This window comes from Scyliorhinus torazame, chromosome 3, assembly GCF_047496885.1.
Source record: "Scyliorhinus torazame isolate Kashiwa2021f chromosome 3, sScyTor2.1, whole genome shotgun sequence".
NCBI classification, from domain to species: domain Eukaryota; kingdom Metazoa; phylum Chordata; class Chondrichthyes; order Carcharhiniformes; family Scyliorhinidae; genus Scyliorhinus; species Scyliorhinus torazame.
The window spans coordinates 8,628,953-8,654,467 of record NC_092709.1 but is presented as its reverse complement, the minus strand read 5'-3'; the positions used below and the strand labels follow the sequence as shown (position 1 = coordinate 8,654,467).

At 49.8% G+C, this 25,515-nt stretch overlaps 1 protein-coding gene across 2 annotated transcripts in view; it reads right to left on the bottom strand.

Annotated features, from left to right (window-relative positions):
• arhgef38 (Rho guanine nucleotide exchange factor (GEF) 38) overlaps positions 1–25,515 on the bottom strand; it is a 149,980-nt gene that overhangs the window by 53,875 nt on the left and 70,590 nt on the right. The window contains exons 4-6 of one of the 2 annotated variants that reach the window (XM_072495262.1): positions 20,643–20,790; positions 13,866–14,065; positions 4,803–4,936 (exon numbers count right to left, since the gene is read on the bottom strand). In XM_072495262.1, coding sequence (XP_072351363.1) covers positions 4,803–4,936; positions 13,866–14,065; positions 20,643–20,790 — 482 coding nt within the window. Of the gene's footprint in view, positions 1–4,802; positions 4,937–13,865; positions 14,066–18,243; positions 18,322–20,642; positions 20,791–25,515 lie in introns of those variants that run through there. The other variant, XM_072495263.1, reaches the window with a different exon arrangement.

Below are 25,515 nucleotides of genomic sequence, written 5' to 3'. Positions count from 1 at the left end.
CCAGTGAAGGAACTGCGATATATTTTCAACTCAAGGGGGTGAGTGCCTTGGAGGGGACCCTCCAGGTGGTGGGGTTCTCATGTATCTGCTGCTCTTGTCCTTCTAGGTGGTAGTGGTTGTGGTTTGGAAGTGCTGCCTGAGGAACCTCAGAAATCTTCACCAAGGATCCAGCTCCGGGATGTCAACCTCTCCTCCTGATGTTCCTCTGTCCTGGATCACCACGTGCAGTCAATCTTCACCTTCTATGAGATCTCTCAGATACCCACCGTGCCACCTGTTTCACAGGCCCGGAGTAGGCAGTGGCCAATCTTTGTTTATGTCCAATGACCTCCTGGCTTCTCGCAGGCCTATTTTGCTTTAAGTCTGCTCCCAGCAGCTTTCCCACTTTAAACTCGGAACCTTCCTCTACTCCTCACTCTTAACTTCACTGAACAGATCTGTTCGCGTCCCCTGTCCTTGTTCCTTCATTTAGCTGTCACCGTGGGAAGTTTGCTGTCCCTCCCTGGTTTCTCGGGACTCCCGTCAGTTCTGGGAAACCTGTCCTTTGCGGCTGCCCTCCTGCTCCCTCTGTGCGGCCCTGTGCCAAAGTGTTTTGTTTCTGGACCATCTGGGGCTGGGTCCTCCGATTTTCAGACCAAGTGCTGACCCCGGCGTGGGAACAGTGGCGTTTACGCCAGAAAGAAACGGCGCAAAAGCTGCCCCAGTCCTCCGCCCGGTGGTATACGGCCGGAGAATGGCTGGGTCCGTGGGCGCCCCTGTGCACGGCAGCGGCCGTGCAACATGGAGCCGGCCGCGCGCCGTCCTGGCCTGCCAGGAACTGCGCCTCTGTAACCAGCCTCACCACCCCTGGACCACCCCCACCAGTGCCTCCAGCCCCGCCAAAGACCCCTTCCTGCTCCCCCCACCCCCCACCCCCCGACTGTGGCGGCGCTGGACTCGGCCCATCGGGGGCGGAGCATTGGGGGAGGGCCTCAGGTGACGTCCTGAGGCCACCCATGCGTTCGCGGGGCGGGGCGTCGCAGAAGCGGCACCGCCCTCGTCTTCGGCGCAAACGGGGATCCTCCGGCCAGTCGCTGAACGGGATTCTGGGGCCGGCGACCGGAGAATCACGTCCCACATCTCCCTTCAGCCCCGTTTCACTTTTGTTTGCATTTTCTCTTCTGCGCAGCTGCATGGCTCCCTGTAAACCTAAAAAAAAAACGGGAATAGAACAAACTGCACATGTGCACAGGGCCATTGACCAGGTTTTCAATGGCGGTCCTGACCAACTGCGCCTGTACGGTCATTCTCCGTCCAGCGCAGAACACGAAGGTCATGAGAAGGAACCACCCGCTCCTCTGTGGCCTTCCCAGGGCCAGAGCTCGCGCAGGCCGACAGGGTCCCAGGTAAGATCTCGATTTAACGTTTAAGCATTTATTTTATTTTCCTCTGGGGTCTATAACACGTAATAGAGACCGGAGCTGGAGGAGCTCAGAGGGGTGTGGGCTGGAAATGGTCAAAGCGTGAGGGAGGGGGGCGTCCAGTGGTGGCCATCGGCTGAGTGGTCGTACGAAAGGTGACTCTCACATAAAATCCTTGGTTATGACCTTTTACCTCCAGCAAACGGCACCAAAATTATCTACAACCTCCCAGCCTTACCCCCGGCAACTGCACTGACAAGAGGAATGGGAAAAAGTCAATCGAAAATCCAGCAAAGACGAGGGGAGGGGAGCCTCAGCCTTGGAGACGACAGCCACACCAGGTGATACGGAACTGGGAAAGACCGACTCCAGAGAGCTCTCAGCGCAGACCCAGGCGCTGATGGACAAGTTACGTTCTTCATCACCTCGCGACGTTCCCCATGAGGGAGGCTGTGGCCAAGATGGAGCGGAGGCTGGGGGCCCAGGAGGCAACAGCAAGAGACCTCGAGAAGGCCGCTAAGGACCAAGGGGACTGGATCGCGGCGCTCGAGGTCGAGGTGGCGAGGCTGATCAGGAACCAGAGGGGGCTAAAAGAAAAGGTCCACAACCAGGAGAACAGCTCACATCAGCAGAACTGGAGAATCGCGGGGCTGCCGGAGGGAACGGGAGGGGAGGAACCCCACTGTAGTGATCTCCGTGTGTAGTAATACATGATCAGACTATGTTAAGCAAGTACAGGCAATTGAACACTAGATGGCCACATTATCAGGACCTATAGAAAGATTTTCCCGCTCTTTCCTAGAGCAGGGTGTGTCAGGAGTACAGAGAGTACAGAAGAGAGACGTCTAGAGAGAAGAAGTTGATAGATATCAGTACATAGCATTATCTTATTTAATAGTTTCATCTACAGTTATTTGTTTGTTTACTATTTCAGTATTAAGTAAAAAGAACTCACGAGATTATTTTATATTACTCATTAAATTACTTTATCATCACTGGAAGACTATATTTCACCAACTCGGCTAGACAAAAAGAGTAATATCTGTATTACAATATCGTAATATAACACCCACAGAGTACATAGCGGCCATGCTTGGGATACTGATTGGCGAGGAGGGCTTTGCCAAGGTAGTCCGGGCCCACAGGTCACTTCAGCAGCCGCCCAAAGCGGGGAAGCCAACCGGGGCGATAATCGTGAGGCTGCATAGGCACCAGGACAAAGAGCGGAACCTGAGGTGGGCGAGGGGCGCGAGAGACTGCAAGTGGGAAGGACATTCCATCCGCTTGTACCAGGACATTGGTGCTGACCTGGCCAAGAGCCGGGCTGAATTCAACAGTGCCAGAACCACCCTGTACAAGGGTGCAGTTTGGCAGCTCTACCCTGCCAAACTGTGGGTTTCTGTGCAACCAGGGGTTGCAGAGAAGGGGGTAAAGCCAAGGGGGGAAAGGGGGAGGGGGAAGGGGGGTATAGCACTGGTTGCAACAGATACTCTATGTTCTGGGAGGCACTGAAGGTGGTGATCAGGGGCAAAATCATAGCCTAGAGGGCCTACAGGGGCAGGAAAGAAAGGGCAGCCAAGCAGCAGCTTGTAAATGGGGGCAGGAGATGGGCGTGGAGATAGAGGGAGGACTCGGGATCGAGGAGCTGCACAGTCAACTCCACCTTCTCCTGTCGCCCCGGGTAAGCCTGATGCAGCTCAAGGGGGTGCACCTCACCAAGATGCACATGAGCGGGTCCTTCCCGGAGGTGGAGGGTAAGTGTGAGCGGTGTCAAGGGGGCCCGGCCAACCACACCCACATGTTCTGGTCCTTCCCCCAGACTCTGGGAGTTCTGGGTGACCTTCTTCAAGGCCAAGTCCGGGGTGGTGACAGTCAAGATAGAGCTGTGTCCATCTATGGTGGTCTTCAGGGCGTCAGAGCACCCAGACCTCTGGACCGGGAAGTGGGGGGGGGGGGCCTGGCCTTTGTTTCACTGACCGCCAGGTGAAGACTTCTGAATGGCTCTCAGATCTGACCGAATTCCTGAGGCTGGAAAAAATTTAATTTGAGATAAGAGGGTCCGAGGAGAGATTCCACGACACGTGGAATAAATTCACAAGCCTCTTCACGGACCTGTTCTGCGGGTAAAGCTGGGTGCGTCTGCTGCCACCAAGTGGGAGGAGCCCCAGTAGGAACCTGTCAAAATACTGTAAAAATTAACACTACTGTAAAAAGGTAAAACAGTATCGGAGCCTCAGTCACAGTTATGGTGACAGCGATGGCCTCATGTTTTGTCATTTTTCTATTTTGTTAATCACCGTCACCATCCTTGTGTTGTTATTTATACGCAAAACTACTTCCAAATGCCAATAAAAGTATTTTTAACAAAAGAGTTAGAGAGAGGCCCAAGGTCAAAGAGGTACTTGAATACAAGGGTGGGAATTATAAATGTGAAGCTGTATCAAAGTAGATCATTGAGCCGAGGGTTGCTCGGTGATCGGGACACTGTTGTTAGGTTTTTTATAGATTATAGAATTTACAGTGCAGAAGGAGGCCATTCGGCCCATCGAGTCTGCATTGGCTCTCGGAAAGAGCGCCCTACCCAAGATCCACACCTCCACCCTATCCCCATAACCCAGTAACCCCACCCAACCCTAAGGGCAATTTTGGACATTAAGGGCAATTTATCATGGCCAATCCACCTAACCTGCACATCTTTGGACTGTGGGAGGAAACCGGAGCACCCGGAGGAAACCCACGCACACACGGGGAGGATGTGCAGACTCCGCACAGACAGTGACCCAAGCCGGAATCGAACCTGGGACCCTGGAGCTGTGAAGCAATTGTGCTATCCACAATGCTACCGTGCTGCCCTACAGGGCAGCAGAACCTTGGGTGAGCTGAGACTGTGTGAGGCCAATCATGGAGCGAGAATATTTGAGTCCGGGAGATGGCAGTCACTGAATTTACAGTGCAGGAGGCCATTCGGCCTATCGAGTCTGTGCCAGCCCTTGGGAAGAGCACCCTACTAAGCCCACACCTCCACCCTAACCCAGCAACCCCACCTAACCTTCTGGACACGGAGGGGCAATTTAGCGTGGCCAATCCACCCCACCTGCACATCTTTGGACTGTGGGAGGAAACCGGAGCACCCGGAGGAAACCCACGCACACACGGGGAGAACGTGCAGACTCCGCACAGACAGTGACCCAAGCAGGGAATCGAACTTGGGACCCTGGCGCTGTAAAGCCACAGTGCTAGCTACTGTGCTCCCGTGTCGCCCAGTCATGAATGGGGGTTTCAGCAGTGGATTGGCGGAGGTAGAGATTGGGGATATTACGGAATTGGAGGTAGGCCGTCTTGGTGAAGAAGGGGGTAACGGGTCGAAGGCGGCGCAGGGTTTATGAATAACGTGTGACATACCTGCAGTTCCCCTCCAGTCAGGATCTTCAGGTGGCTGGTAACTCGGTTGGACTTTTTCCTGATTGACCGAATGTTCACCCTGGACAGCTTGTCCCGCAAGGACTCATCCTCATCATTCTTCTTGTACTTCATCACTAGGGGAAGAAGTTACAAGTAAAGAAGGTTAGTCCTGTTTACTGGAGGAAATTGTAACTGCGCTTTCTAACCTCCAGGGGCATGTGTGCGTGACTCTGGGAGATTCTACTGCTTCGAATGAATTAACCGGGTCATTGTGTGGTCATTTGGTACAATGTCACTATCATGGAACACATTGCAGGAGAGGGAGGAGGGACTAAACCCACTGAACAGCAGCACTGTCCAAGGCATTTTGGTTCATTAATTGTCAGGTTCACAGAGCCTTACAAACCACATCTAATGTGGAAATCCAATCCCATCAAATTTCTGATACTCCAGTCTTCAGATAAACTGCTGTTACCATAGATATCTTAGAATTTACAGTGCAGAAGGAGGCCATTCGGCCCATCGAGTCTGCACCGGCCCTTGGAAAGAGCACCCTACCCAAGCCCACACCCCCACCCTATCCCCATAACCCAGTAACCCCACCCAACATTAAGGGCAATTTTGGACACAAAGGGCAATTTATCACGGCCAATCCACCTAACCTGCACATCTTTGGACTGTGGGAGGAAACCGGAGCCCCCGGAGGAAACCCACGCGCACACGGGGAGAACGTGCAGACTCCGCACAGACAGTGACCCAAGCCGGAATCGAACCTGGGACCCTGGAGCTGTGAAGCAATTGTGCTATCCACAATGCTACCATGCTGTTCTGTTTAGATTAATTCAGCAAGGTTTCAAATACAGGACTTTTTAATTCATTTATAATTTATCATTATATAGCACACATAAAACGGAAGTCGCCCATAGGCTGCTTCCCCCTTTGAGGGGAGAGCTGACCGGTGGTGATTTAACCTGAGGGTCACCACACCTCAGGCCAGGGGCAGTGTTGAGAAGGAGGGGCCTTCATGAATAACCTCAGCCGGTACGGGGAATTGAACTCACACTGCTGGCCTTGCTCTTCATCACGAGCCAGCTGTCTAGCCAACTGAGCTGAAGCCTCTCCTCCGGGTTATACCACAGCTCCTTCCCCCATCCCCTCTCCCCCATTTTTTTTTTAGCATTCAGAGAATGTCGCTGGCTGGGCCAGCATTTATTGTCCACCCTCAGGGCATTTAAGAGTCAACCACATTGCTGTGGGCCTGGAGTCACATGTAGGCCAGACCGGGTAAGGACGGCAGATTTCCTTCCTGAAAGGACATTAGTGAACCAGGTGGGTGTTTATGACAGTGGACAATTATTGTCAGCATGAGACTTTTAATTCCAGATTTTTATTGAATTCAAATTTCACCATCTGCCGGGGTGGGATTTGAACCCGGGACCCCAGAGTCTGACTCTGGTCCACCGACAATAGCACCGTGGCACTGCCACCCCATTATACCGCTGCCCCTCACCCACCCCCCAAATTATACCACTGCTCTTTCCCCCTGGGTTATACCACTGCTCTTTCCCCCTGGATTATACCACTGCTCTTTCCCTCTGGGTTATACCACTGCTCTTTCCCCCTGGATTATACCACTGCTCTTTCATAAGAACATAAGAACTAGGAGCAGGAGTAGGCCATCTGGCCCCTCGAGCCTGCTCCACCATTCAATGAGATCATGGCTGATCTTTTGTGGACTCAGCTCCACTTTCCGGCCTGAACACCATAACCCTTAATCCCTTTATTCTTCAAAAAACTATCTATCTTTATCTTAAAAACATTTAATGAAGGAGCCTCTACTGCTTCACTGGGCAAGGAATTCCATAGATTCACAACCCTTTGGGTGAAGAAGTTCCTCCTAAACTCAGTCCTAAATCTACTTCCTCTTATTTTGAGGCTATGCCCCCTAGTTCTGCTTTCACCCGCCAGTGGAAACAACCTGCCCGCATCGATCCTATCTATTCCCTTCATAATCTTATATGTTTCTATAAGATCCCCCCCTCATCCTTCTAAATTCCAACGAGTACAGTCCCAGTCTACTCAACCTCTCCTCGTAATCCAACCCCTTCAGCTCTGGGATTAACCTAGTGAATCTCCTCTGCACACCCTCCAGTGCCAGTACGTCCTTTCTCAAGTAAGGAGACCAAAACTGAACACAATACTCCAGGTGTGGCCTCACTAACACCTTATACAATTGCAGCAGAGCCTCCCTAGTCTTAAACTCCATCCCTCTAGCAATGAAGGACAAAATTCCATTTGCCTTCTTAATCACCTGTTGCACCTGAAAACCAACTTTTTGCGACTCATGCACTAGCACACCCAGGTCTCTCTGCACAGCAGCATGTTTTAATATTTTATCATTTAAATAATAATCCCTTTTGCTGTTATTCCTACCAAAATGGATAACCTCACATTTGTCAACATTGTATTCCATCTGCCAGACCCTAGCCCATTCACTTAGCCTATCCAAATCCCTCTGCAGACTTCCAGTATCCTCTGCACTTTTTGCTTTACCACTTATCTTAGTGTCGTCTGCAAACTTGGACACATTGCCCTTGGTACCCAACTCCAAATCATCTATGTAAATTGTGAACAGTTGTGGGCCCAACACTGATCCCTGAGGGACACCACTAGCTACTGATTGCCAACCAGAGAAACACCCATTAATCCCCACTCTTTGCTTTCTATTAATTAACCAATCCTCTCTCCATGCTACTACTTTCCCCTTAATGCCATGCATCTTTATCCTATGCAACAACCTTTTGTGTGGCACCTTGTCAAAGGCTTTCTGGAAATCCAGATATACCACATCCATTGGCTCCCCGTTATCTACAGCACTGTTAATGTCCTCAAAAAATTCCACTAAATTAGTTAGACACGACCTGCCCTTTATGAACCCATGCTGCGTCTGCCCAATGGGACAATTTCCATCCAGATGCCTCGCTATTTCTTCCTTGACGATAGATTCCAGCATCTTCCCTACTACCGAAGTTAAGCTCACTGGCCTATAATTACCCGCTTTCTGCCTACCTCCTTTTTTAAACAGTGGTGTCACGTTTGCTAATTTCCAATCCGCCGGGACCACCCCAGAGTCTAGTGAATTTTGGTAAATTATCACTAGTGCATTTGCAATTTCCCTAGCCATCTCTTTTAGCACTCTGGGATGCATTCCATCAGGTCCAGGAGACTTGTCTACCTTTAGCCCCATTAGCTTGCCCATCACTACCTCCTTGGTAATAACAATCCTCTCAAGGTCCTCACCTGTCATAGCCTCATTTCCATCAGTCACTGGCATGTTATTTGTGTCTTCCACTGTGAAGACCGACTCAAAAAACCTGTTCAGTTCCTCAGCCATTTCCTCATCTCCCATTATTAAATCTCCCTTCTCATCCTCTAAAGGACCAATATTTACCTTCGCCACTCTTTTTTGTTTTATGTATTTGTAGAAACTTTTACTATCTGTTTTTATATTCTGAGCAAGTTTACTCTCATAATCTATCTTACTCTTCTTTATAGCTTTTTTAGTAGCTTTCTGTTGCCCCCTAAAGATTTCCCAGTCCTCTAGTCTCCTGCTGATCTTTGCTACTTTGTATGTTTTTTCCTTCAATTTGATACTCTCCCTATTTCCTTAGATATCCACGGTCGATTTTCCCTCTTTTTACCGTCCTTCCCTTCTGTTGGTATAAACCTTTGATGAGCACTGTGAAAAATCACTTGGAAGGTTCTCCACTGTTCCTCAACTGTTTCACTATAAAGTCTTTGCTCCCAGTCTACCTTAGCTAGTTCTTCTCTCATCCCATTGTAATCTCCTTTGTTTAAGCACAAAACACTAGTGCTTGATTTTACCTTCTCACCCTCCATCTGTATTTTAAATTCCACCATATTGTGATCGCTCCTTCCGAGAGGATCCCTAACTATGAGATCCTGAATCAATCCTGTCTCATTACACAGGACCAGATCTAGGACCGTTTGTTCCCTCGTAGGTTCCATTACATACCGTTCTTGGAAACTATCGCGGATACATTCTATAAACTCCTCCTCAAGGCTGCCTTGACCGACCTGGTTAAACCAATCAACATGTAGATTAAAATCCCCCATGATAACTGCTGTACCATTTCTACATGCATCTGTTATTTCTTTGTTTATTGCCTGCCCCACCATAATGTTACTATTTGGTGGCCTATAGATTACTCCTATCAGTGACTTTTTCGCCTTACTATTCCTGATTTCCATCCAAATAGATTCAACCTTATCCTCCATAGCACCGATGTCATCCCTTACTGTTGCCCGAATGTCATCCTTAAATAACAGAGCTACACCACCTCCCTTACCATCCACTCTGTCCTTCCGAAAAGTTTGATACCCTCGGATATTTAACTCCCAGTCGTGACCATCCTTTAACCATGTTTCAGTAATGGCCACTAAATCATAGTCATTCACGATGATTTGCGCCATCAACTCATTTACCTTATTCCGAATACTACGAGCATTCAGGTAAAGTACACTTATGTTGGCTTTTTTACCTCTGTTCTGAATCTTAACACCTCGATCAGTAACCTCTCCTAAGTTATATTTCCTCTTAACCTTTCTCCTAATTTTCCTTGTCGGCGAACCCATATCTTCATGTAACAACCTGCCGCGTTGTTTACCATTAATGTTTTCACTTCCCGTTTTATTTCTTTTAGTATTCCTGGTCCTATTCACTGAGCTCCCCTCAGTCACTGTACCTTGTACTGTCGCCCTTTTTGATTTCCCCCTGGGTTATACCACTGCTCTTTCCCCCTGGGTTATACCACTGCTCTTTCCCCCTGGGTTATACCACTGCTCTTTCCCCCTGGGTTATACCACTGCTCTTTCCCCCTGGGTTATACCACTGCTCTTTCCCCCTGGGTTACACCACTGCTCTTTCCCCCTGGGTTATACCACTGCTCTTTCCCCCTGGGTTATACCACTGCTCTTTCCCCCTGGGTTATACCACTGCTCTTTCCCCCTGGGTTATACCACTGCTCTTTCCCCCTGGGTTACACCACTTCCACTGCTCTTTCCCCCTGGGTTATACCACTGCTCTTTCCCCCTGGGTTATACCACTGCTCTTTCTTTCTGGGTTATACCACGGCTCTTTCCCCCTGGGTTATACCACTGCTCTTTCCCCCTGGGTTACACCACTGCACCACCTCCACTGCTTTGGGTTATACCACTGCTTTATCCCCCTGGATTGTGCCGCTCTAAAGTTGCTTCCCATTGGCCGATCCAACACCTACACCAGTTTTCCAGGTGAAAGGAACAAATCGAAAACTTTTCTCCCCGACTGTTTAGATTTTTAGACAAGTCAACAAACTTTCCAAAGGAATTTTACGTTGTAATAAATGAATTTCAAAGATGTTTCTCCAGGGCAAACTTGTAAACTGTATAAATTTTTAATTCGGTGTGGGGCGGGGGTGTGCAGATCTGGAAGACCTGCCATTGGTTAAGACTGTGTGGGGTCTCTGGTCTGGACAAGGAGGGGTGGGTGATAGGAGGAGTGACACTGGGGACAATGCTGTTTATAGAACATAAAACATAGAACATAGAACATTACAGCGCAGTGCATGCCCTTCGGCCCTCGATGTTGCGCCAACCTGTGAAACCACTCTAAAGCCCATCTACACTATTCCCTTATCGTCCATATGTCTATCCAATGACCATTTGAATGCCCTTAGTGTTGGCGAGTCCACTACTGTTGCAGGCAGGGCATTCCACGCCCTTACTACTCTCTGAGTAAAGAACCTACCTCTGACATCTGTCCTATATCTATCTCCCCTCAATTTAAAGCTATGTCCCCTCGTGCTAAACATCACCATCAGAGGAAAATGGCTCTCACTGTCCACCCTATCCAATCCTCTGATCATCTTGTCTGCCTCAATTAAGTCACCTCTTAACCTTCTTCTCTCTAACGAAAACAGCCTCAAGTCCCTCAGCCTTCCATCATAAGATCTTCCCTCCATACTAGGTAATATTCTGGTAAATCTCCTCTGTACCCTTTCCAATGCTTCCACATCCTTCCTATAATGCGGCGACCAGAATTGCACGCAATACTCCAAATGCGGCCGCACCAAAGTTTTGTACAGCTGCAACATGACCTCAAGGCTTCGAAACTCAATCCCTCTACCAATAAAAGCTAACACACCATATGCCTTCTTAACAACCCTCTCAACCTAGGTGGCAACTTTCAGGGATCTATGTACATGGACACCGAGATCTCTCTGCTCATCCACACTGCCAAGAATCTTACCATTAGCCCAGTACTCTGTCTTCCTGTTATTCCTTCCAAAATGAATCACCTCACACTTTTCTGCATGAAACTCCATTTGCCACCTCTCAGCCCAGCGCTGCAGCTTATCTATGTCCCTCTGTAACTTGCAACATCCTTCCGCACTGTCCACAACTCCACCGACTTTAGCGTCATCTACAAATTTACTCCCCCATCCTTCAACACCCTCCTCCAGGTCATTTATAAAAATGACAAACAGCAATGGCCCCAAAACAGATCCTTGTGGTACACCACTAGTAACTGAACTCCAGGCTGAACATTTCCCATCAACCACCATCCTTTGTCTTCTTCCAGCTAGCCAATTTCTGATCCAAACTGCTAAATCACCCTGAATCCCATGCCCCCGTATTTTCTGCAATAGCCTACCATGGGGAATCTTATCAAACGCTTTACTGAAATCCATCTACACCATATCAACTGCTTTACCCTCGTCCACCTGTTTGGTCACCTTCTCAAAGAACTCAATAAGGTTGGTGAGGCACGACCTACCCTTCACAAAACCGTGTTGACGATCGCTAATCAAATTATTCCGTTTCAGATGATTATACATCCTATCTCTTATAAACCTTTCCAAGACTTTGCCCACAACAGAAGTAAGGCTCACTGGTCTATAGTTACCGGGGTTGTCTCTACTCCCCTTCTTGAACAAGGTGACAACATTTGCTATCCTCCAGTCTTCTGGCACTATTCCTGTAGACAATGATGACATAAAGGTCAAAGCCAAAGGCTCAGCAATCTCCTCCCTAGTTTCCCAGAGAATCCTAGGATAAATCCCATCCGGCCAAGGGGACTTATCTATTTTCACACTTTCCAGAATTGCTAACACCTCCCCCTTATGAACCTCAAGCCCTTCTAGTCTAATAGTTTGTATCTCAGAGTTCTCCTCGACATCATTGTCTTTTTCCTGAGTGAATACTGACGAAAAATATTCATTTAGCACCTCTCCTATCTCCTCGGACTCCACGCACAACTTCCCACTACTGTCCTTGACTGGCCCTACTCTTACCCTAGTCATTCTTTTAATCCTGACATACCTATAGAAAGCTTTAGGGTTATCCTTGATTCTACCTGCCAAAGACTTCTCATGTCTCCTCCTGGCTCTTCTTAGCTCTCTCTTTAGGTCCTTCCTAGCTAACTTGTAACTCTCGAGCGCCCTAACGGAACCTTCACGTCTCATCTTTACATAAGCCTCCTTCTGCCTCTTGACAAGTGATTCAACTACTTTAGTAAACCACGGTTCCCTCGCTCGACCACTTCCTCCCTGCCTGACAGGTACATACTAATCAAGGACACGCAGTAGCTGTTCCTTGAACAAGCTCCACATTTCAATTGTGCCCATCCCCTGCAGTTTCCCTCCCCATACTATGCATCCTAAGTCTTACCTCATCGCACCATAATTGCCTTTCCCCCAGCTATAGCTCTTGCTCTGCGGTATATACCTATCCCTTTCCATCACTAAAGTAAATGTAATCGAATTGTGGTCACTATCACCAAAGTGCTCACCTACCTCCAAATCTAACACCTGTCCTGGTTAATTTCCCAGTACCAAATTCAATGTGGCCTCGCCTCTGGTTGGCCTATCTACATACTGTGTCAGGAAACCCTCCTGCACATATTGGACAAAAACGGACCCATCTAAAGTACTCAAACTATAGCGTTTCCATCAATATTTGGAAACTTAAAGTCCCCCATAACAACTACCCTGTTACATTCGCTCCTATCCAGAATCACCTTTGCAATCCTCTCCTCTACACCTCTGGAACTTTTCGGAGGCCTATAGAAAACTCCCAACAGGGTAACCTCTCCTTTCCTGTTTCTAACCTCAGCCCATACTACCTCAGTAGACGAGTCCTCATCAAACGTCCTTTCTGCCACCGTAATACTGTCCTTGACTAACAATGCCACCCCTCCCCCTCTTTTACCACCTTCCCTGAGCTTACTGAAATATCTAAACCCCGGAACCTGCAACAACCATTCCTGTCCCTGCTCTATCCATGTCTCCGAAATGGCCACAACATCGAAGTCCCAGGTACCAACCCATGTCGCAAGTTCACCCACCTTATTCTGGATGCTCCTGGCGTTGAAGTAGACACACTTTAAACCACCTTCCTGCCTGCCGGTACACTCCTGCAACTTTGAAACCCTACTCATGACCTCACTACTCTCAACCTCCTGTATACTGGAGCTACAATTCAGATTCCCAACCCCCTGCTGAATTAGTTTAAACCCTCCCGAAGAGCATTAGCAAATTTCCCCCCAAGTTAATGTTCTCTCCCTCTCTGCAGCAAATCCCAGCGGCTACTGAAACGGCGGAGACTGTGTAAACAGGTCTGACTCCACATTCCCCTCATACTGGCCCCGCCAGTGCCCTGAAATCCAATGGCAAGGTCATGCATTTTGGGAGGGGCTACATCAAGCCTCATTGGTCTATTTGCCATCAATTTAATTGTGCAAAATCTTTTCCAAAGTGTTTTGAAAAGAATAATCTTCCCCTGTCAGACTTTGGGTTGTAATTGTCCGTGACACTGGCTGCTTTAGGAACATAGAAAATAGGAGCAGAAGGAGGCCATTCGGCCCTTCGAGCCTATTCCACCATTCAATCCTGGCAACTCCAGGCAATTTTCACCCTCAAAATCTGGGATAAATGACTCCCTTTTATCTGGAAGTGTCTACGACAATGAACAAGATGTTTTGTTTTCAAACAAGCTCCTTACCTAGGTCCTTCCTTCTTTTAAACTCATTGATGTTCACATTGATCTGTCTGACTGCTCCAAGCGCATCTTCCACTGGTTTGTGATCTGCATGTAACTCAGGGGTTGATTTGAAAAGCTCGCGCAATAGTAGAGGGTATTTCATCACTCGTTGCACAGGCTTAATAAGCAGTGATCCCATGTCCAACAATGTGGATTTCCCTCTGGAAACAGAGACACACATACACACGCACACGCACGCACACACACAGACACACATATAGAAACTGTTATAAGTCGAATAACATTCCATTCTTCTTGCAAGCAAACAATTATAATTCACATTTTACAGCATTTTGAATATCCAAGAACAGCGCTAGATTATTCAGTTCCTTGAGATGTTTCAAGACTATTTAAAGAGCTGACAGAGTAGATAGAGAGCAAATATGTCCTCTGGTTGGGGGACCCAGAACAAGAGAGCAGAACCTTGAAACCAGAGCCAGGCCATTCAAGCAGTGATAGCAGGGAGGACATCTTCACAAAAAACGGTCGCAGAAATCAGAAACTCTTCCACCCCCTCCAAATAAAAAAGTTACCAAGGATGGGGACCAACTGATACGCTCAATTGAAAGAACATCAATGAATAATTATCAGCTAATTCAGTAATAGAAAACAAACAAAGTTGTGAACTGGAATGTGCTGCCTGAAACGATGGCGGAAGCAAATTCAACATTAAATTTCGAAAAGTTAATTGGACAAATCGTTAAAGGGGAAAACTTGCAGAGATATGGGGAACGAGCAGGAGAGTTTGTCTAATTTCAAACAGACAAGATGGGCTGAATGGCTTTCTGTGCTGTATCAGTCCCTAATTCTAACTTGTATTTATAAAGCACCTGGGGCGAAATTCTCCGGTATCGGCGCGATGTCCGCCAACCAGCGCCAAAAACGGCGCAAATCAGTCTGGCATCGCTCCGCCCCAAAGGTGCGGAATCCTCCGCCCCTTGACCGGCCGAGTCCTAACCTTGAGGGGCTAGGCCCGCGCCGGACTGATTTCCGCCCCGCCAGCTGGAGGAAGTGCCCCGCCAGCTGGCGCGGAAATGACATTGCCGGGCGGCGCATGCGCGGGAGCGTTAGCGGCTGCTCACGGCATCCCCGCGCATGCGCTGTGGAGGGAGTCTCTTCCGCCTCTGCCATGGTGGAGCACAGGCCCTCCCGTGGATCAGTGGGCCCCGATCGCAGGCCAGGCCACTGTGGGTGCACCCCCCTGGGCCAGATCGCCCCGCGCCTCCCCCAGGACCCCGGAGCCCGCCCGCGCCGCCTTGTCCCGCCGGTAAGAGAGGTGGTTTAATCCACGCTGGCGGGACAGGCATTCTAGCAGCGGGACTTCGGCCCATCCGGGCCGGAGAATCGTGGGGGGGGGGCTGCCAACCGGGCGCGATTCCCGCCCCCGCCGAATCTCCGGTGCCGGAGAATTCGGCAACCGGTGGGGGCGGGATTCACGCCAGCTCCCGGCGATTCTCCGACCCGGCGGGGGGTCAGAGAATCTCGCCTCTGATCATGTCCTCCTAAACAGCCGAAAATGTTTCACAGCCAATGAATTTGAAGAGACGTCACTTTATGCATCTCACTGCAGAATGAAGTTCCTCAAACAGAAAGGAGTAAATGAGCGGTTCATTTGTTTTCTTTCAGGGACGTTCACAAAGGGAAGAATGTTGGCCAAGATTCCTCCATGTTTTTATTTGAACAGCATTTTTGAATCCACCTGAACAGGGTCTTTATAGAAGCTCAGAATTCCTGCAGTGCAGAAAGAGGCCATTTGCACCTACCTTCTGAAAGATCACCCCACCTTGGCCCACTCTCCTGCCCTAGCCCCGTAACCCAACCCAACCTGCATATCGCTGGACACGAAGAAGCAATTTAGCAAGGCCAATCCACCTAACCACATCTTTGGACTGTGGGAGGAAACCAGGGCACCCGGAGGAAACCCACGCACACACGGGGAGAACATGTAAGCTCTGCACAGACAGTCACCCAAGGCTGCAATTGAACCCGGGTCCATGGCGCTGTGAGGCAGCAGTGATAACCCCTGCGCCGCTGTGTCGCCCCCCCTAGTGGGAACAAATATCAGATGTCTCATTTAATAAAAAAGGACTTCTGATAATGTTAGCGGAAGAAATTGCTACATGACCACAGGGATCAGTGCTGGGTCCTCTGCTATTTGTGATTTTTATCAATGATTTGGATGATGGAGTTGAAGGGTGGGTTAGTAAATTTGCTGATGACACCAAGATTGGTGGAGTAGTGTATAATGTGGAGGGCTGTTGTAGGCTACAAAGAGATATTGATAGGATGCAGATCTGGGCTGAAAAGTGGCAGATGGAGTTTAACCCGGATAAGTGTGAGGTGATTCATTTTGGTAGGGCAAATTTGAATGCGGATTACAGGGTTAACGGCAGGGTTCTGAAGAATGTGGAGGAGCAGCGAGATCTCGGAATTCATGTCCATAGATCTCTGAAAGTTGCCACCCAAGTGGATAGAGCCGTGAAGAAAGTCTATAGTGTGTTAGCATTTATTAACAGGGGGATTGAGTTTAAGAGCCGTGAGGTTATGCTGCAACTGTATAAGACCTTGGTCAGATCACATTTGGAGTATTGTGTGCAGTTCTGGTCGCCTCATTATAGGAAGGATGTGGAAGCATTGGAAAGGGTGCAACGGAGATTTACCAGGATGCTGCCTGGATTGGAGGGTAGGTTTTATGAGGAAAGGCTGAGGGAGCTAGGGCTTTTCTCATTGGGGCGAAGGAGGATGAGAGGTGACTTAATTGAGGTGTATAAGATGATGAGAGGGATAGATAGAGTGGACGTTCAGCGACTTTTTCCTCGGGTGGATGTAGCTGTTACAAGGGGGCATAACTATAAGGTTCATGGTGGAAGATATAGGAGGGATGTCCGAGGTAGGTTCTTTACTCAGAGAGTGGTTGGGGCGTGGAACGCACTCCCAGCTATGGTAGTGGAGTCGGACACTTTAGGAACTTTCAAGCGGTTATTGGATAGGTATATGGAGTGCACTTGAATGATTGGGAGTAGGTTGATTTGATCTTAGTTTCAGACTAGTTCGGCACAACATCGTGGATAATTCAATCATCCTATAAGGCATTAGAATAATAATGGGGACCCACGTCACAGAAACCATGGCTCCAGCCTGTCTGTAGGAGATTCATTGTCCAGCCCAGGGCAGGGAATAAAAGCACATTAACATCCCATCCAGGAGTTCAGGTTAAGGGGAATATTTTGAACAGGATCTGGGAAATTGTAAAGAAGCATTGTATTAGTAAATCGTTTTCCCATTAAGGGGACCAGCAAAATATGCCTACTGATCACCTTGTACTGTTTGGAATAAATCAATGATGTCAATGTCTGCTGGTAACTCTGAAAGAACTGCATGTAACCCTGAATATGATCAGAGCTGACTTTTGCGAGCCTAGGGTAGCAGCAGAATCGGTCTCTCCTGTGTGCACACAGCAATTTCGAATAAACGCAACTTTTACAACTCCAAGCGGTCGAGAAAAGACTCTGAGTATTCCTTCCCTCCAACAGATAACACAGCATTCATTCAGTATGACAGTTGTCAACCAGGATTACAAGGTCAAGTCTTGCAGTGGGATTTGAACTAACCCAGCATTAAGGGTGCTACCGACTGAGCAAACCAGACTTTCAAACTTTTAACAAGATCACTGAGACAGATTACCTGGCCATGTAGTGTATTGCTGTTTTGGGGAGCTTGCTGTGCACAAATTGGCTACCAAGTTTGCTACATTACAACAGTGACACACACTTCCGAAGAAGCTCATCATCTGTAAATCGCACTGGGATGTTCCATGTTTATGAAAAGTGCTGCGTAAACGCGCGCAGAAGATCAACTTCTTTCAAAAGCTTTGTAGTAGAATGGTGGAATAACACTGAATGGGCCAAAGATCCCAGGAATGAAAGGAAGTCAAATATGGGACTGCATTTACCCAGATGGATTTTCCTGAGCCACTGGAAATGACCAACCAGGGGAAAAAAAAACGGGAAAAGAGATAATAGGGATGTCACCGAGGGGAAGCAAGGTTGGATAAGGACCTTTTGCAAAACGGGAGACATAATGTGGTTTTTTTGTAAGAAGAAAGATAATGTCCGTAAATTGTAAATGAGTGATTCGTCAACGAATCTTATTTATAATCCTGTCTGTTTTGGTGCGTCACCGATCATTCTGGGATAACAATTTACTCGCAAATTTCGAGATTATTTTTCTGAATTAATCAGCAAGCTGGCAGAATGTCTAAACAGCTACAGAGCAAAGAGAAGTTATTCCAGCGACAGGTCTAACGCATAAATTAGAGCGTGCGAAAGAGAGCCTGAGTGAGAGGGCACAGCAAAGATAGAGGTGGAAGCAATTTTGTTGGATAAAATTGTATACTTACTGCTCTTGGTATATTTTCCTAATTTTAAAAGAAATAAACCATAATTAAAGCAAGTTAAAATAAAAACTTCGATAAAAATGCGGCAAAAAAATACAAGTTGATGCCGATGGTTCCACAAAAGATATATCCCTAAAAAAAAGACACACTGTCAAAGTTTTGGATGTTGCACTCATCAGGGTTGATTCTCAAAGGGAGCAACAATTCTCACTGCATGAGAAAAAGGGTCTGATGTGTGCCAGGTGGAAAGTTTTGATAGTATGCCTCCATTCTCAGCAAAGGGGACATTATTAAGTATCACCTGGGAAGTTTTTCTTATAAGGGGAGGGTGCTCTTTGAGCTCATCAAGCACTTATGTGTCGAAAAAGAACGTACTTTAGATGCAACAAAGAACAGGGACGCGATTCTCCGGCCCCCCCAGCGTGTTGGAGAATCGCCGGGGGCTGGCGTGAATCCCGCCCCCACCGTGTCCCGAATTCTCCGCCACCAGAGATTCGGCGGGAGCGGGAATCGTGCCCCGCCAGTCGGCGGGGGCGGGAATCGCGCTGCGCCGGTCGGCGGGCCCACCCCCGGCGATTCTCCGGCCCGCGATGGGCCGAAGTCCCGCCGCTGTCAACCCACTCCCGCCGGCGTGGATTAAACCACCTTTTGAAAGGCGGGACAAGGCGGCGCGGGCAGGCACCGGGGTCCTGGGGGGGGGGCTCGGGGCGATCTGGCCCCGAGGGGTGCCCCCACGGTGGCCTGGCCCGCGATCGGGGCCCACCGATCCGCGGGCGGACCTGTGCCATGGGGGCACTCTTTTTCTTCCGCCTTCGCCATGGTCTTCACTATGGCGGAGGCGGAAGAGGACCCTCCCCTGCGCACACGCGGGGATGACATCAGCAGCCGCTGACGCTCCCGCGCATGCGTCACCCGGCGAAGACCTTTCAGCGCCGGCTGCCGTGGCGCCAAAGGCCTTTCCCGCCAGCCGGTGGAGCGGAAACCGCTCCGGCGCGGGCCTAGCCCCTCAAGGTGAGGGCTTGGCCCCTAAAGGTGCGGAGACTTCCGCACCTTTGGGGCGGCCCGACGCTGGAGTGGTTCCCGCCACTCCATTACGCCGGAACCCCCCCCGCCCCTCCGGGTAGGGGAGAATCCCGCCCCAGGTTCAGCTCCGTGGTCCTTCTGCCCGATCCCCAACTTGGGTTGGAGGCATTCTCGGAGGTTTGATCACATGATTCTGATATTGTCTGAGGGATTAACACTGGCCACAACACGAGGGGGAACTTTGAGAGTGAAACACTGGCCGTGGAATCATTTGCCTCCAGATTAAAGGACAATCAGGGTCTCGATTTAACCTGTCATTGAAAGGCAGCATCCCTGACAGTGCAGCACTCGCTCACCACTGCATTGGGAGCGTCAGCCTCAATGATGCGATCAAGCCTCTCAACGTGGGGGTCAAACACAAACCTTCAGGGCGGAATGTTGGACAATGTGCTGGGCTGAGGCAAGAAAACTTGGCGTTCATCTCTCCCGCTACACAGCCGGGTTCACTCCAGGTGCTCTGGCGCACTGTGCACAGAAGATCTGGGGACCCCCTGGTTCTCACCATCGGGCTGGCAGGGTGGGGCCTGATAGAGCTGGCAACACAGCAACGGCAGCTCAATGGAGATCGGGAGGTGCTTTTAAAGGGTGCTCTGATGTCCATTAATACTGCACCCCCCCACCATGGATGCAGGACCCCACTCCTCATTACAACCATCGGGGCATCACCTCTTATGGATCAGGGGAGCCCCCCCCCAAGCACCGGGACAACCCTCTCCACACACATAGGGGGAAACCCCCCCTCCCCTTCCCATGGTGCTCCCCAGAGGGCCCACCCCTGGCAGGGGGGCAGTGTCGAGTTGGCAATGCCAGGGTGTCAAGGCCGATGCCACATGACCCTATCGCCCCCCCCCCCCCCCCCCCCCCCCTGAGGGCTGTACTTACCTTGGTGTCCTCGGCAGGATTCCTCGATTGTTTCATGTTTTTAAATACCTGTTGCAGACCTCGCTGAAATGACATCAAGCGGGCAAGGGGGAAAACTCCTTACGTGGGAGGGGAACACGTGGCGGGGAAGCCCTTTAACCATACGTAAATTGATTTGAATGGATTTAATGAGGTCCCCGCCCAGAACTCGGCCCACTGCCGGTTGGGGAAAATCAGAGAACGAGATCTTGTTGCTGAGATTCTCGTTCCCGGGGTTTGCGGGATTCTCCTTGGGCGTGGCCCATTTCACCCGCAGCAGACGTCAGCAGAAAATCCCCCCTCAGGCTCCAAAACAAGGTTACTACCCAGAGCTGACTCCTAAAGCACAGTCCACTTACTTCAGAACATCAACCTGGTTTCTTAAAAGCCGCTGGATTTCATCATCTTTGTCGTACGCTTCAAGCAAACTGCTGGCGTCGTCATGGTGATAACAATAGATTTTATAAACTTCCTCTAAAGGCGTTTTAAGCTGCAAAAATATTTCACCTGTTTGAAGAAGAGAAGGCAATGCAAGTTTAAAAAAAACACTCCTGGAGACGTGGTAGTCTTCTTATTTAAAACATACTAAAAAAATAAATTAACCCCACAAGAACTCAGGATTACTGAAGGATTGCAGGATAACACCATCTATGTTGTTGAAAAGGCCTAAGCCATGATAGGATCATCGAACACTCCTCAGGATCTCTCGAGGATATCAACAAACGAGGCACCGTCACTGTCACTCTGCCCCCGCCCCAACAACCGAGCAACCCACAGCCTAGGCCCTGCCGGGGGAGGGGCTGGCTCACCACGATCGACCACCTCCAACACTAGAGTGAGTGCGATAGTGAGAGTTTGGTGACTGAGGGAGTTACGTGAGGAGGGAGCAAGAAGCTCCTTTCATTTAGTTTCCTGCACTTCCTCAAAGAGCGTGAAGGGAGCCGGGAGTTTACAGAGAGTGCAGCTGACTGGGAGCAGAGTCGGAGGGCGGAATTCCAGCTGGTCCACAGGGCAGCTATATTCTGTATGGTAAGAGTTGTTTGTTTTTGAGTTTTTTAATTTTATTTTTTTGTGTTTTTTTGGGGGGGGGGGGGGAGGCAGCAAGCTATCATTGTATCATTTCACAGAATCACCCATTTTAGAGGGTTCACTTGGGAGAGTAGTAACAGTATATATCTACTTTTTTTTTAAAGGCCTAACGGGTGTTTAAACATTTTCTTTTCCCCCTTTAAATCTCTTTGTGAATTCAGATCAGAGGGGGTGGAGGCTAGGCCAGTTGCATGCTCCTCTTGTAGGATGTGGGTGGTGAGGGATACCACTGGTGTCCCCACTGACTACACCTGCGGGAAGTGCACCCAACTCCAGCTCCTCAAAGACCGTGGGCGGGATTCTCCACTCCCACGCCGAAGTGGCCGCGCCGCCGTGAACGCCGTTGAGGTTCACGACGGCGCGAAACGGCCCCTATCCCGACCGATTCAGGCCCCGACAATGGACTAGGATCGGGGCCGCGTCATCTACACGCGCCAGGCCTTGTCGCCCACGTAAAGGCGGCGCCGCATAGATGACGTGGCCGGCGCCGCATAACTGGCGTCACCCGCGCATGCCCGGGTTGCCGTCCTCTCTGAGTCCGCCCCGCAAGAAGATGGCGGACGGATCTTGCGGAGCCACGGAAGGAAGGAGGTCCTCCTTCAGAGAGGACGGCCCGACGATCGGTGGGCACCGATCGCGGGCCATGCCACATTTGAGGTACCCCCCGGTGCAGGATCCCCCCTCCCCTCCCCGCAGGCCACCCCCCCCCCCATCGTTCCTGCGCTGTTCCCGACGGCAGCGACCAGGTGTGGACGGCGCCGGGGGGAACCCGCTGTTTTGGCCTGGCCGCTCGGCCCATTCGGGCCTGAGAATAGCGGGGGTGCCGGAGAATCGCCATTTTGGGTTTCTCCGGCGATTCTCCGGCCTGCGGCCCACGGAACTCGACGGGGCCGTTCCCGCCGCTTGGGAGAATCGCGGGAGGGCATCGAACCGGCGTCCCGGGAAATTTTGGCGGCCCAGGCGATTCTCCCAACCGGCGCGGGAGTGGAGAATCTCGCCCCGTGTTAGGGAACTGGAGCTGGAGCTGGATAAACTTTGGATCATCCGGGAGGCAGAGGGGCTTATAGAGAAGAGTTACAGGGAGGTAGCCACACCCAAGGTACAGGACAAGAGTAGCTGGGTTACAGTCAGGGGAAGGAAAACGAACGGGCAGACAGTGCAGGGATCGCTCGTGGCCGTTCCCCTTCAAAACGAGTATACCGTTTTGGATGCTGTTGGGGGGGATGACCTACTGGGGGAAGGCCCTAGCGGTCAGGTCTCTGGCACTGAGTCTGGCTCTGTGGCTCAGAAGGGAAGGGGGAGAATAGAAAAGCAATAGTGATAGGAGACTCGATGGTTAGGGGAATGGATAGGAGATTCTGTGGTCGTGAGCGAGACTCCCGGAAGGTATGTTGCCTCCCGGGTGCCAGGGCCAGGGATGTCTCAGATCGAGTCTCCAGGATTCTTAAGGGGGAGGGGGAGCAACCAGAGGTTGTGGTGCACATAGGCACCAATGACATAGCTAAGAAAAGGGATGAGGATCTAAAAAGTGATTTTAGGGAGTTAGGTTGGAAGTTAAAGAGCAGGACAAGCAAAGTAGTGATCTCAGGATTGCTACCGGTGCCATGTGCAAGTGAGGCAAGGAATAGAGAACGAGTGCAGCTGGACACGTGGCTACAGGGCTGGTGCAGGAGGGAAGGCTTCAGATATGTGGATCATTGGGATATCTGCTGAGGAAGGTGGGACCTGTACATGAAGGACGGATTGCACCTAAACTGGAGGGGCATTAATATCCTGGGTGGGAGGTTTGCTAGAGCTCTTCGGGAGGGTTTAAACTAGTTTGGCAGGGGGGTGGGAAACAGAGCTATGGATCAGAGGATAGAGTAGCCGTTGAACAGGCAGAAATAGTATGCAGCAAGTCTGTGAGGAAGGATAGACAATTGATAGGGCAAAGTTGCACTCAGTGGGATGGGTTAAAGTGTGTCTGTTTCAATGCAAGGAGTGTCAGGAATAAGGGAGATGAACTTAGAGCATGGATCAGTACTTGGAACTACGATGTTGTGGCTATTACGGAGACATGGATTTCATAGGGTCAGGAATGGTTGTTAGATGTTCCGGGGTTTAGATGCTTTCAGAAGAATAGGGGTGGAGGTAAAAGAGGAGGGGGAGTGGCACTGTTAATTAGAGAGTGTATCACAGCTGCAGAAAAGGAGGTAGTTGAGGAGGGTTTGTCTACTGAGTCAGTATGGGTGAAAGTCAGAAACAAGAAAGGAGCAGTCACTTTATTGGGAGTTTTCTACAGACCCCCCCAATAGCAGCAGAGAGATAGAGGAACAGATTGGGTGGCAGATCTTGGAAAAGTGCAGAAGTAACAGAGTTGTTGTCATGGGTGACTTCAACTTCCCTAATATTGACTGGAACCTCCTTAGTGCAAATGGTTTGGATGGAGCAGATTTTGTCAGGTGTGTACAGGAAGGATCCCTGACTCAATATGTAGATAGGCCGACTAAGGGGAGGCCATATTGGACTTGGTGCTCGGCAACGAACCAGGCCAGGTGTCAGATGTCTCGGTGGGAGAGCATTTCGGTGACAGTGACCACAACTCCTTGACCTTTACCATAGTCATGGAGAGGGATAGGAACAGACAGTGTGGGAAGGTATGTAATTGGGGGAGGGGAAATTATACAGCAATTAGACAGGAGCTGAGGAGCATAAAGTGGGAACAATTGTTCTTGGGAAAACGCACACCAGTAATGTGGGGATTGTTTAAGGAGCACTTGCTGCGAGTGCTGAATAGTTTTGTCCCACTGAGACGAGGAAGGAATGGTAAGGTGAAGAAACCATGGATGACAAGAGAAGTGGAGCTTCTCGTCAAGAGGAAGAAGGACGTTTACGTAAGGTTGAGGAAGCAAGGATCTGGCATGGCTCTAGAGGGTTACAAGGTAGCCAGGAAGGAACTCAAAAATGGACTGAGGAGAGCTAGAAGGTGGCATGAAAAAGCCCTGGCGGGAAGGATTAGGGAAAACCCCAAGGCATTCTACACTTATGTGAGAAATAAGAGGATGATCAGAGTGAGAGTAAGGCCAATCAGGGATAGTGGAGGGAACTTGTGTCTAGAGTCTGAGGAGATGAGGGAGGCCCTAAATGAATTTTTTGCTTCAGTATTCGCTACCCATGAGAACAGAGTGAACCAGGTTAATAGACTCGAACAGGTTGATATTAAGAAGGAGGGCAGCACGGTGGTGCAGTGGTTAGCACTGCGGCCTCGCGGCGCCGAGGTCCCAGGTTCGATCCCGGCTCTGGGTCACTGTCCCTGTGGAGTTTACACATTCTCCCCGTGTTTGCGTGGGTTTCACCCCCACAAGCCAAAAGATGTGCAGGGTAGGTGGATTGAACACGCTAAATTGCCCCTTAATTGGAAAAAATGAATTGGGTACTCTAAATTTTTTTTTTAAAAGAAGATATTAAGAAGGAGGATGTGCTGGAAATTTTGAAAAGCATCAGGATAGATAAGTCCCCTGGGCCTGACGGGATATACCCAAGGTTGCTACGGGAAGCGAGGGAGGAGATTGCTGCGCCGTTGGCGATGATCTTTGCCTTCTCACTCTCCACTGGAGTAGTATCGGATGATTGGAGGGAGGCAAATGTTGTTCCCCTGTTCAAGAAAGGGAATAGGGAAATCCCTGGGAATTACAGACCCATCAGTCTTACGTCTGTGGTGAGAAAAATATTGGAAAGGATTCTGAGAATCAGGATTTATGATTATTTAGAAAAACGTAGTTCAAAGTTTTTTTTAAATTACCCAATACATTTTTTCCAATTAAGGGGCAATTTAGCGTGGCCAATCCACCTAACCTGCACATCCACTGGCTCTGGGTTGTGGGGGTAAAACCCACGCAGCCACAGGGAGAATGTGCAAACTCCACATGGACAGTGACCCAGAGCCAGGATCGAACCTGGGACCTCGGCGCCATGAGGCTGCAGGGTTAACCCACTGTGCCACCGTGCTGCCCCAGAAAAACATAGTTTGATTAAAGATAGTCAGCATGGCTTTGTGAGGGACAGGTCATGCCTCACAAGCCTCATTGAATTCTTTGAGGATGTGACGAGACACATTGATGGAGGTCGGGCAGTGGATGTGGTGTATATGGATTTCAGTAAGGC